The following is a 13648-nucleotide window of genomic DNA, read 5'->3' on the forward strand; positions in this document are numbered from 1 at the left end:
GTGCCTGTTTTAAGAACGATGTAGCTGCTACTAAAATACTTCAAGGACTTTAACATTATATTTACCTATAAAGTTTTATTCACATATTAGTCATGCAAATTGCTGCCGACAGACAGAGGTTGTAAATAGGTAAGGTAAATAGCCGAGTAAATAGTTCTGTATAATCCTGTACTCTGGAGTACTCTGCATCCACACAAAAACAGGGGCTCCAGGGTACATGATTGGCTTGAAGAGAGAGTTGAACATGCTTGAGAAAACCTAAAACAAATGTTTTCCATGTACTGACATCTGGCCCATTCTCTCCAACTTTTTCTGTAGCAAAAGAAAGATATATACACTAGTCAGGAAAAGAAAATTACTATGTATAACAAATCATCTCTCCCACCCCCGTATCACAGAGAATGAGGTGATGAAAACTGAACTGTATAGTGTCTTTCTGGGAGCCCTCGGATCAAGGAAGCCAATAGCTAGGTGTACTGAATTCGGTGTCAAGCTTCCATCAGCTCCACCTCCTGGTAGGAAGCCTCCTCGCTCTCAGCCTCTCGGATGCTGCAGGTCATCCATGTGAGACGACAGTAGGTAATCAGTGGGAGACAGCCCTGTTCATTCGTCTGAGACAGCAGCAAAACATTAGAAAGGGACAGTGGCAGGTCATCAGAACGAGACTGCTACAGATCATTGATATTCAATAGTAGCGAGTCATCAATCTGAGACAGATGCCTTGTGTCTTAAGGGAGTTTCTCTGTGGGGCTGCACCAGCACTGAGCCAGAATGTTCATACTAAGGGGACCTGGAGACCTGATTGGATGGGGAGGCGGTCATACAGCAGGGATGTATACAGCTTGTAATGCTGCAAGTGACTCAAATTTAATGACGTAAAAAAATTGAATTTGTACTCTGTAATAAATTAAATATTAGCGCTGCATACCCTATCAACGCATGTACTCGCTAAAAGTAGGTATTGTTTCAACTGTGTTTTACATGGTTCAAAAATGAATTTTTGCTATCATCATCTTTATATGAAGGGTCACCTCAAGGCCACTAATATTTCAACATGTTTCTAAGCCAAAGTAAACAGCACAAAACTAATTTGTACAGAAGCCATTTCAGGCTACATGGCCATTTACAAGTGATTTACACACCAGTGTGGCATGGTTCATGTAGAAAGCCTGTAGAAAGCAGAAAAAGACTATACAGTATAGGCCAATAGCCTAACATGAAAATATGATCACCCTTACAAGATTTTTTGTGAAAGATCTCATCACCCAGGTTCACATTCAAATTGAAAAATTAAAAAAAGCTCTGAACACACTTCTGTTGCTGCAGGAGAGGTTTGTCAGGCTTTGGTGACAATGCTGAGGATCAAGGCGGATATGGGTTAAACTGAAACATCTTTACCAGAGGAGAGAGGAGGCAGGACACTTCATGCTAGATAGTGCCTTGTCTGTGCACTATGACAGGTGAAGAATCTTTGATTTATGTCACCTCTGTGACAAGGTGTCTCCTGGAACTGAGTTCATGTTCAGGCACTTCCTCCCTGATGTCTAGTTAGACTGACATCCTGACAGCTCCACAGTTTATCCCTCTCTGGAGTGAGAGTCTTCGGAAACGGTTTGGAAGTCTGTTGGCCTGGTGAGTCCAAAAACGAAGAGGAAACAGGGACTTGAAATAAGCATGGATGTTGCTTTCAACGCATCATTGAGGATTTTCGAAGGGTAATGCTTATTTGGCACGCAGCGAAAAATGAGTGAGGACATGAATCAAATACCATGACTGGCTTAAGATATGTTACAACTGTTTATACGTTGGGATGCAAATGAATGAATTAAAGCAAGGAAGAAAAGATGGATTGAATAAATTAGACACTGCATTATTCAGATATTGTATAATCAGGGAAAAAAGAGGGTCTGGAGGCTTCCAAGTAGCTCAGTCAGCATAGCAACTTGTCACAAGTACAGGCTTACCCCTATAGCCTAGTCATATCTGGTTCATGTCTGGGCTGTATAAGTACCAGTCTGAAGTCTGTAGCAGTGAGACCCACTGTACTTCATCCCACTGAGGTTCAATTCCTCAGTTTACCGCTACATTAGCCCCCCCTAGCTACTCACTAGGGTGCTACAGGTTACCACTTGCCCTCAGTTAGGAATGGCCATTTCTATGTACCGCCTATGTACTGTGTGGTTTGTTGTGTGGAAATTAGCAGCTGTTTTGTGGGGAAGTATATTTATTGATAGTGCATGTGTGATGTGCATAAGTCATAGCAGTTATGTGAACGCATAATATAATTGCTAATTACACATGAACAAAATGGGAAAAAGTGAGGGAATTTTTTTTTGAAGAATTTAGTGGCTGTTGCCTCAAAAACAATTTCTCTGAATGTATGGCCTCACTCCCCGATCTGATCACAAGTTCCAGTAGAAAGGAAAGCCTAGGGAGGCTGGAAGATCAGTCACGCTAAAAAACTGTAATTCAGTTAAAGATAGGGATGTATTCTATATGACAGGTTTCACTTCTTCCAAGATACCTGTTCTGAAGGGTTCCATACAGCCTGCTGTTGATTTATCTTATTTTGTTGGTTTGTTTTTGAGCTGGATTGTTGTTTTTTCAGAGTTGGAGAGTTGATTTTGCTGTCAAGACACACACACATTCACACACACACATACACACACCTTTACCCAGTGAACGTATACAATAATGATGCTTTAATCAGAGTCAACTCTAATGAAGACATGTCGAAATGTTAGTCAGTTTGCATTGCGTTTGCAATAAAAGCTATATATCCATGAGCTCCAGACTTATTCCCTTATTTCAGTTTGCCATCATTTCTGAGAAGCACCGTATCAGTGTATCTAACCGATGCGCAGTGATCCCCCTCCTTGCTTTCATGAAGTTATTTGTTTGTTTCTAAGTGGAAGAGGACAACACAGAAGTAAGAGGTGTCCGAAAGGTAATCTTTCTGCGTGTGCATGGGCACGAGGGATACAGCCATCCCATGAACATCTGCCCCTCCTACTCTAAAGCCCCAAAACATCACCACCATGGCCATGCACAGAGCCTCCCCATGGGACAGAAGCTCACCGCCAGCCACATGAACTCCTGCCAGCTGTGTGTATAACTCTGGATGGCAGAGTATAAAGAAGACAGTTCGCAGTATACAATTCAGGAGCATTTGTCTGTACTCGCAAATTGACAGAGGATATTTCAGTGATCATACCACTAGAGAGCAGTATTGGCTGAAACTAGCACTGCAGGTCAGTCACTGTCCCATGGGGCGGCCCTTGTGGCAGAAGCTGAAAAAGTGCAATATTTTTCTAAATACAGTATGATTCTTCAGATTGCCAAAATACTTTCACTCTAATTTTTCTCGAAATGTTTTGCAATCTGAATCTTGTAGTGCGCGACGCAGCTTCAGAGTAGGAAATTGAGATCGAACCTAGGTCGAACTTAAAACTGTTTTTTTTGCAGTTGACACGGGGCCAGATACTACTGTTTCATAACGCAATGTTTAAATCACGCCCGTTTACATTCTATTATTATTATTATTATTATTATTATTATTATTATTGTTGTTATTATATTCATTTATTCATTCATTCAATACGAATCGTTGTTGTGAAAGCGTAATCGAATAGGTTCAAGCGGTTCAGGGCATGTGGACCAGAGACTGTTAAAGATGTGTACACGTGGAAGGTTCAACCGTGAAGCGTATAGAGTTCAGTGGTTCAACCTCTCATTGGGTTCAACCAATGGGTTCAGTGGGTTAAACGGACTTCCTTCTCTACTTGAAAGGCGAAAGTGATGTCACAAAAACGCGACTAGACCGTGGGATAGCATATTTTTTGCTCGGTTCTACGTAGTTTGTAAACATGCCGCTTTGCTATCAAAATTCGAGTATTTAGCGTTTGCAACAAACAGCCACTAAATTTAATTGGAGTAAATCGTGTGTACATGACGAAAAGGAACAATATTTACTTCAAAAAGAGAACATAGTGTTGCAAACTGTCAGTGAACCTGAGACTTTCTTGTTGTTTCTAAATTTTGCCGTTTGTTTTTATTGGGGTTTAGCCCCCTCGGTTCAACTTTGTAACTTTCTTACTGTGTTATTTCTAACGTTATTGCTAGATATGGAGGGCACCTCCAGTGGGATTTTACAAAATTCAGCGAATGTCCCCGCTTTCCTCATTAAACTTTGGACATTGGTGGAGGATCCGGACACAGATTCGCTCATCTGCTGGAGTCAGGTAAGTGTCAGTGTAGTATCATTATAACGTCAGTGAGCTAACGCTAGAATATCTGAACGTATTTGAGGAAGACTGGCTCGCTAGGTAGCTAGCTAGCTAACTAACTGTGCTTTGCGAAGTAGCTACCCAGTAGTCTTTTAGTTACCCTTCAGCACAGAGCACAGGTTTTTGCCCATTATATTAGCCAGAAAGCAAAAAATGAAATTGTAATGTTCAACACGAACAGGTTCATTGAACTATACACAGTTACTAAGTTGTGTACAAGTGATTTGCATTTAAATGCCGTAAAGATGATAGCATGCTAGCGAAGCTCATTCAGCGTTACTCCAACATAATTATCGTTTACAAACTATGTGGTGCCCTGAGAGTGCTCTAAAGTGATACTCAAGCTAGCTAGCCAGGTAACTACCAGTGTTAACTAGCCAATGGCATTTTGACAAGTGACGAATTCAGTTTCAAATTATTAACAAATGGTGCCTCAGAAGACATATTGCAAGTTATCCAATGTTGGAATGCAGCTGTTTCTAAACTAATACATTTCCTGATGAAAACAAAGAAAAGGATCATTTGTGCTGTGCTTGTGTGTATGTTTTTTATGTTTATATGTGTCTGTTATGTTTCGGGCTATCGTTACATAGCACACCTTAGGAAAATAAACCGTTAATCTCTGTCCACTGCATTGGGATTTAGTTTTACAGTGTCAGCGATTACATTCGCTGGCACATCGCACTCTCACCTCATTTGAACCATATATAGCCCAGTTGTAGTCATCATATCATCGATGGTATAAACGCTATGAACTGTGCAAGGAGATTGGGCCTATATGGCTTGGTTGTGTGTTGTTCTGCAACATATTTTTGTAAATTCAGTTACATTTAGCAAAGATGCGTGTTAATAACCCGCTGTAAAATCGTACAATAACTTTTACTAACGTATTCATTTTAGCCAGTTGTTTTATTATTTTATTAAAGTGTAATTCTTACATTTTTCCTTTTCACAGAGTGGGACAACATTCCACGTGTTTGACCAAGCCAGATTCTCCAAGGAAGTATTGCCCAAATACTTCAAGCATAATAACATGGCCAGTTTTGTCCGACAGCTCAATATGTGTGAGTAATATGCTCACATTAGTTCACATCTTTTGATTTCCTTATTGTTTTGTTTATGGGTGTTTTGGAATATGTCATATTCCTGTTTAGTTTTTTTTTTCTTTTTTTTCTGGCTTGTGGCTAACAGAGGAATATGGCTACGTTGTTGTGACAATTTGCTCTCAGTTTGAGTCACACAAATTTATTGTGCTATCTATGACTTTAAGTATAGATTGGCTTCACTATATCAACTGCCCGTGTTAGGTATTTTTTTTCCTTTGTATCCTTTGTTTTGTATATTAACAAATATGCTTTGTTTTTACACTTTGTATGTACTTTTCTTAAAACTTCTTTTTTTGCCATTTCTTACAATTAATAATTCTGTTTATTTTTAATAGATGGCTTCCGCAAAGTTGTCCATATTGAGCAGGGTGGCCTGTTGAAGCCAGATAAAGAAGACACAGAATTTCAGCATCCTTACTTTATCAGAGGTCAGGAGTACCTGCTGGAAAACATCAAACGCAAAGTCACCAATGTGCGTGCAGCAGCACCTCGCCTTCACCTTCCTCTTTCCAGTTACTCGGTCCCCTCTTCAGTCTACTTTTGTTTTTTACTGCAGATTAATTGAAAGTTCACTCTGTTTTTCCTTTTTTTAAAACTCAGGATTAATAATGTCAAAGATCAGCAGTTGTGGAAATTATTCATGGGTGTTGTATAGAAATATAACAAACCTTACTTAAAAAAAAAAAAAAAGTTAGGTTTGTTATATTCATACGTGAAATAACCACAAAGCGCACTGCAGTTACCCAAGTGTCAAAGGGCGGTAGGAGCAAAACAGTTCTGCTCATTAAAGGTGCAGTGTGTCAGTTTGTTGTTTGTTTGATTTTACTTGAAAAATGTCTTTGCTTTCATTATTTGTGTGTCTTGATGTCAATAGGAGTTTCTCATCATTTGGGGAGGTCTAGGTATCATTACCTCTGCTCTGCTCTTATCTGTGTAGCCGTAGCCCCACCTGCCCTGTTTGTTCTGGCAGCAATGCAAAACACAACAGGAGGCAGGGCAGACAACTGTTCTGATTGGTGATTAAGATTCAGGCACGGTGAAATTTAGAGTGGCTGTTTTCAGAGACTGGGGCAGTCAGAGAAACTAGATTTTTTTCTTAGACCTTGTAATTCATTGATATTTGTCGGGATGTGAAAGAAATTTAACCAAATATGAACAAAGTGTTCATATAACAAACTTACATACTGCACCTTTAAGCTTGATATTATTGGTGTAGTTAGAGGCCTTGTTTCATTTTTCTATTTTTTCCTTTATAATAATACACTAAAGAACCCCCACATCTTACAAAATGTTGCTCAACATTTTATTTTTCATTAAAGTTTTGTTTATTTTGGGAAACAAAATGCATTTATATATATTTCCTGTATATTTCCTATATGCTTCCTTTGTCCTTCCTCAGGTCTCCAATGTGAAACATGAGGACGTCAGGCTCGGCCAGGATGATATCAGCAAATTACTGAGCAGCGCCAAGTCCATGAAGGGAAAGCAGGAAAGCATGGATTCCAAAATCATTGCCATGAAGCAGTGAGTTAAAGACAGATCCTGGCATGAGGTGATCCCGGATCAGCACATGGTTTTCCAATCCTGTTTTAGAGGCCCAACTCTCCTTTACACTTGTAATAAACAGTGTATGAAGAGACATGTCTGGACAATTAGTGCCGTTAAAAAATTCAGATATTATACAGTCATGCAGCAGTAATGTCCTGAAGCAGTTGGAGTTCATTACCTTGTATTGGCAGTGTCTCCTCTAGAAGCGGAACCACCTTGTGGTTGCTCTCTTATTCATTCTCCATCTCAGTTTAATTATTTTATTGCCATATCTCAATAACTTCAGTATATACTGTAATTCTGAACCAAGGCTGGTTTCAAATATCTTAAGCAATATGGCAAAAATGTTAACCTTAACTTACTATAAATGTATGCAATGTTAATTCATTTTTTTGGAAATGGAAAAATAAAAAAATGGTGGATATGTCCCCCTTCCCTGTGCTCTCACTCTTTCTCAGTCACTCTGTTGAAATTGGATTGTTAACTCAAACAGTCCATACATGGCTTAGGATGTACAGTGCTGTGGGAAATTAAATTATATCTTAATGTAAATAATTACCGTCAGTTCTTTACAGTGTATTGAAAGCTGCTGTTTGGTGTGTTTGTAATGTCTCTGTTGTTTTCACAGTGAAAATGAGGCACTGTGGAAAGAGATAGCCACCCTGAGACAAAAGCATGCTCAGCAACAGAAAGTTGTCAACAAGGTACTTTTTTTTTTAAGTGTTGTGTAGAAATGAATATTTCTGTGATTTCAGTTATGATTGTGATCCTTGGAATCTCAGCCTTCTTTTCAGTGCTGAAAATCTGCTCTTGGAATGCAAGTGGACTAATATTTTCAGTGCCACCCCCCCACAGGTCATTCAGTTCTTAATTTCACTGGCACAGTCCAAAGGACTTCTGGGACTGAAGAGAAAAATGTAAGTCTTTTGAGAAGACAGAATTCAAAATAAGGAAAATATACTCTGCTTGACATTCCTTCATGGCAGATTAATTCACCGCTCTCAAATTCGTTTGCTTTGCTTCTCCGAGATCTTTTATGGGAAACACCATAAAAGGGTTAAGCCCATTCATGGATCTTAAAACGCTTAATATGGCAGTAAGCAACCCCCCCCCCCCCCCCCCCCCCATGTGTAAGACTCACCTGGCTGGTGAGTGGCTGCCATTGCACATCATAACGCTTTTCAGGTATCAGCTGAGGTGAAGAGGTAAGATTTATTCAGACATTGAAACTAATGGAACTGGAAGAAGGTAGCCTGACAGGGAATTATGGAAAGCAAAGTGTGCCTGTACTCTGAGCAAAGTGGCATAAGGTAATATGGCTGGTGTTGATACTGTCTTTGTCTCTGCTTCATCACAGTCCTCTGATGCTGGGCGACAGCAGCTCAGCCCACTCCCTGCCGAAGTACAGTCGGCAGCTCTCTCTCGAACCCTTGCCAGGTTCTTCTGCCTTCTCTGTGAGTAAACCCTTAAGAAAAGGGACAGTCAGTGATGATTGCTTCCCTTCATTTTTCTTGTTTCGGTTTTTTCTGTGTTATGGGAACTCAGGTTATCTTTATGTGAGTAGCTTTGTGCGTGTGTATCTGTCTTGTTTTGACTGACGGCATTTGTGTGCATTTGTTTTTTTTTTTAATCGTATGACACAATTGACATGCATATAAACTTTATATTCTTCTGTGCAGTTTTCCTGCGTTAATAGTGTGCTTATGTGTGCTGTGTCATCCAGGAGAATGCATGCAAAGACTGAATATGATTGGTTAAGATTATGACTAGCAATGACAATGCAGGCAGACCTCACTGTTTTGTGATCTTACTGGTGTTTGGTCATTTACAGGCTGCCTCCTCACCGCTCACAGGAGAAGCCCTCCTCACATCTGAACCTGTACAGTCGGGACCAACCATCTCTGACATTACTGACCTGGCACAATTAAGTCCCACTGAGGCAACCAGTAGGTGGACAGAGGAGATGTAAGTGCTGAAATCAAATATTAATAGTGATAACTGTCTTCCATTTTATTGGCATGTCTTGCAATACCGAAATTTGCATTGGGCCATCTGCCTGTAGAATCCCCCTAGTGGAGGAAGTGGGCCCCGTGGGCGTGGCCATCGCTGAGGAAAGCCCTTTATCTCCCTCCACCTTCATCGACTCCATACTGCAGGAGAGCAAGCCAGTCCCAGCAAGCCAATCCCAGCCAATCCCTGTAATCCCACCCCTGCCTGATGACAGCCAAAATTGTCTCAACATGGCTTGTCTGGACAAGTAAGTGGAGGACCTGGCTGCCATGGCTTGATTTGATTTTCTTGCCGGGAGGGTGCTTGTTCGCCCATAATTTTGTACGCATGCTGGATTTCTACATCTAACAAATGGTCTAACATCCTGTTTGAAGTTCTTACCATGTATTTCTGCTCTCACTGTAATGTCAATGGCATGAAGTAGGTATGCACTGTTGGCCAGTGTGCTCTGGGCACCATTGAGATGTCATAGCTGAGTTTACTTGATTCATCAAAATTATATTCAGTAATATGGTCAATAATTCATTTGTGTTAAAATAGTGTATGAATAGGTAGTTGAAAGAAAATTGGGCCTCGCTGAGAGAGCAGGTTGGCCACAAAGTCAATTCTTCAATTGTGGTACACTTTCAAATATTATTTCTAAAATTGTGGATTGAGAGTTTTTTTACCATTTAAAAACACTACAAAAAAGCCTATATTTCAGCTGGAACAATGACATGAGACAACAATACCTGAGAAATGTGATGCAATCCACAAGAAAAAAGCAAACCAGTCTGGTAAAATCACATGCTCACGTCCTTTTTGAGTTCACTCAAACAAACGATCCAGTTTTGATGAGGGATATAATCATGTCCACATGCTCCGGTGAGAGACGGGTTCTGAGTCGATTCACAGTTGCACCCTCAGCAGAAAAAAGGTGCTCAGAGGGCACTGATGAGGTGGGCACACTGGTAATGCCAGGCTAATTGGCTAAGCTTTGGGTTGTGGATCCCTACTAATGGGGAGACTAGGCTTGTTCGTAAGGACTCCGTTTACCACATTTATAAACGTGTAAATGGCTAGTCAGTTAAACCCCATCCCCAGTTGATAGTGATTGAAGCATCAAACTACTGGGAGCCCACAGGTCGAGCTTCATGTGGGCAGGCATGCAGAGATACGTGCCTCAACTTAGATGATGGAGGGAGGAAATGGGAAAGAAAAGCTGCCTGTCATCGGCATAGCAATGATGCCACGAGCAGAAAGAACTGGAGTTTCAAAATGTCCCTTGGTGTTCCTAGTGCCTTTTTGTGTTTCTGTCTTTCAGTTCTTCCCAGATGTCAGAGGTCTGTTGTGTTGTCCCCAGTCCTCCCTCATCACCCCTTCATGCCAGAGTGCACCCATGGTTAGAAATTTGTATATGCCCAAAATTATAAAAGCACTGGATAACCTAGCCTGGGCCGGAAATGCATCTTTCATCATGGAAAGGTGCAAGTTGTTAATGATATATTTGCTGTCCCATACAGTCTAGACTAGCGTATTTAGCCTTTTAAATGTCTAATGAAGAGCAAGACACAGTCAAAACATTTGTGCCCAATCTGTTAATTAGCTGGTTTTTGATGGGTCATCTCCTGCTACTAAATGCAGCAGTGAATTATTAAAGAAGAGGGTGTAGAACATAAAGCACCATGACGTTATGGCAATGAGACAAATGGTTGTGTACAAAAAGTGAAACAAAAATAGGAAGGCTACAAATGAAATGTAATATGAAAGGATGTAACTGAGAAAATACAGTACACCAGATGTTTGAATAGCCTAAAAAGCAAGGTTTCCGTATTTACTTGGGGTGTGAAAGCCCATTCACCAGGGACATAACAAATAAGAGTGATGAAAATGCATAAAATTTGTCAGCGAACATTTCGCATTCACACCTGCTGAGACACGAAAAAACAAGTGTGTGTTCGTGTTTTGCAGTTAGCTAAATTTTAACCATAACATTAGAATACACCACACCATCTCGGCCAAAAACATTTCAAAAGAAAGAAGTTGATTATTTACAGTATGGCAACTGATGGTCAGCTGTTGAAGTCTGAAGAGCTCCGTCCATACAGCTACCCCTGCTAGTAGGCAGACTGTTTTATTCTGCATCAGTAATCAGGAAATCCACACAGTCAGAATAGGCTTTTTGGAAATGTAATGAGCTTTTCATCTGCTATGCAGACAAACGCATCCGAATGTCCAAACAAACATATGAGAGCTAAAACTTTCTTCTTCCCCCCCCCTTTTCTCTCCCCCTATGGTGGCTGTCCCAGGCCAGCCCCAGTACGTGTCATTTATATCAGTTGTAGCCTACAGCTGACATTCACTGGAGCTATTCCTGGCCCAAAATGACTTTGGCAAATATCCACGCAGCAATATAACATCTCGATTGATTGATACTTTATTTATCCCAGAGAGGGGAAACTTGTTTAGCCACAACATGACAAAAACAATGGACTACAAAAACATATGCATGTACAGCTTTTATGAAATTTCTACTTAAGTAGCCTATATCTTGATAAACACACTGCCTTGTAATATGGTGGGTAATTGCTGAGAATGATGGTTTGTAGACATACACGTTGCTTCCTTTCCTTGTGTGCAGAGAGAGAGGCATTTACTGCCTTATTCCAGCTGTATCTAAAATGCTGTGTTTCCTGTTAACACTGTGGTCTCTGTTCCAGGAATGAGCTGAACGAGCATGTGGAGCATATTGACTCTGGTCTGGATAACCTACAAACAATCCTGAACAGCCAGGCAATCAATTTTGACTCTTCATCCCTTTTTGAGGTGAGTAATGGCATTTATCTTTTTCGAATGAAACAATAAAAAAATGCTATAAAGTGGGGGGAAATCTAAAAAAAACGAGCTCAGAAGGCTTGTTGGGGCAGTTAGTATAGTGGCTGTGGTCCTTTTTCTTTATTTTGTTGTTGACACATTCAAGCAAGTGTAGCATTGGTTGAAGAATGGAACTTGATTTGAAATGCTGTATATCATTTCCTGTGTGTTTAAATGATTTTATGATTTCTTTTAGATGTTTAGTCCCTCAGACAAAGAATTCAGCCTTCCAGATCTGGACACCAGCCTTTCAAGTGTGAGTGAGGAGAGAATAGTCAATTTTATTTGTCAGCCTTGCCTGTCAAATAGCTTTTTTATGTTATGATGCTTATGGTTTCCTTTCAGCTCAGAGCAAATGACTATTTAAACCTCATATCTTCAAACCCTTCTCTCTTCAGTTTCAAGACTTGCTCATGCAGGACCCGGAGGCAGAGATGGGCGAGAACTCTGGTCAGAGTGCATCTTTTATTATACACTCATTATGGTTTCTGTTCTAATGATGCCACTTTTATTAAGCCATTGATTTAGGGTAACATGTAGTGCCAGATGGTGCAGATAGGATAGACATTCATCATCGCTTACTGCACTTTATAAGCATTTATGGCCTGCTTATTACAAAGGTCCGGCTGTCTGAATTTGTAACTCATGGTATTGACACACTTCATGCTTTATGGCATTTTTAAGTCTGCAGTCACAGGTGGCTATGTAGTTTTTTTGTTGGTTGATCCTGGCATTTGTTAATCTACCGTGTAGTGCCTGTTCCCAGGGGATTATTCTCATGATTACAGACTAAGAAAAATGTAAAAGATGTGTGTGCAAATGTGTTCTACCAGTAACAGCCCTAATTTCATCAGACGCTATGTGTTTTGCAGGGAAACAGCTGGTTCAATACACAGCCCAGCCCGTTCTGGATGACCTGATCATCCCTGACTGCACCAGGGATGAGCCGCCTGTCCTGCTGGAGGAAGAGGCCTTCTGTGGCAATGCAGAAGAAACAGACCCCAGCACATCACTCCACTCAAACAGTGGCTAAAAGCTAGACAAAGGCAGACAACCTCTCTTATTTTTTTTAACAATTGGATGTAAAACTGTTTTTCTACTCATTTTTTGTTATTTGCTAGACACCTCTCATTACATTTTTATATCTTCGAAGCAATATTTATCTCTGGGGGTAGCTTGCAGCTACATTCATTTAATCTGTGAAATTAGTTTGATCTCTGTTAAGGATTTTGGTTCACCACCAACCAAAATACAGTGTCTTCGGAAAGTATTCAGACCCGTTCACTTTTTCCACATTTTGTTACGTTACCGCCATAGGTGTAGATTTCGGGGGGGACGCAGGGGATACGTCCCCCTCAATATTTAACACGTGCATTTGTCCCCCTCAATAAAAACATGAAAGAAGCATTTCCACCATAAATTGATGCAGAAAAGGCACAAATTCACCAGAATGCAGGAAATTAAGTGTTTGACGCTCAAAATTTCCTGGGGGAGGACCCCCCAGACCCCCAGCTTAATGTGTCCGCCCCCCAATGTTCAAACGAAACCTACACCACTGGTTACCACCTTATTCTAAAATTGATTCAATTCATTTTTATTCTCATCAATCTGCACACAATACTCCATAATGACTAAGTGAAAACAGGTTTTTAGAAATTTTTGCAAATTTATTTAAAAAAAAAAAAAAATTTAAAAATAAAAAACTGAAATATCTGAATAATTTCCGATGGCACTGTAAACACATGATATAATTTTGACGTTTTTTTTTTAATTGGCTTCCATTTTTGTGCTGCAGTAGTCTGTGGCTTAGTTATGTGAGTGCTGGGTTTGCAGTCATAAGGATAT

At 40.3% G+C, this 13648-nt stretch overlaps 1 protein-coding gene across 2 annotated transcripts; it reads left to right on the forward strand.

Annotated features, from left to right (window-relative positions):
- Positions 1-3786: 3786 nt before the first annotated feature.
- LOC118212872 (heat shock factor protein 1-like) lies at positions 3787-13073 on the forward strand. 2 transcript variants are annotated; one of them, XM_035391307.1, is made up of 14 exons: positions 3787-4241; positions 5242-5350; positions 5728-5864; positions 6792-6916; positions 7569-7644; positions 7796-7857; positions 8298-8394; positions 8772-8905; positions 9003-9197; positions 10254-10331; positions 11650-11755; positions 12000-12059; positions 12202-12253; positions 12676-13073. In XM_035391307.1, the coding sequence occupies exons 1-14, from the start codon at positions 4125-4127 to the stop codon at positions 12834-12836; spliced, it is 1509 nt and encodes a 502-aa protein (XP_035247198.1). In that variant the 5' UTR covers positions 3787-4124; the 3' UTR covers positions 12837-13073. The 2 variants fall into 2 exon arrangements, with proteins under 2 accessions (XP_035247198.1, XP_035247206.1); XM_035391315.1 differs by lacking the exon at positions 10254-10331.
- Positions 13074-13648: the final 575 nt, after the last annotated feature.

The sequence above is a fragment of the Anguilla anguilla genome, chromosome 1 (genome assembly GCF_013347855.1).
Source record: "Anguilla anguilla isolate fAngAng1 chromosome 1, fAngAng1.pri, whole genome shotgun sequence".
Classification (NCBI taxonomy): Eukaryota; Metazoa; Chordata; class Actinopteri; order Anguilliformes; family Anguillidae; genus Anguilla; species Anguilla anguilla.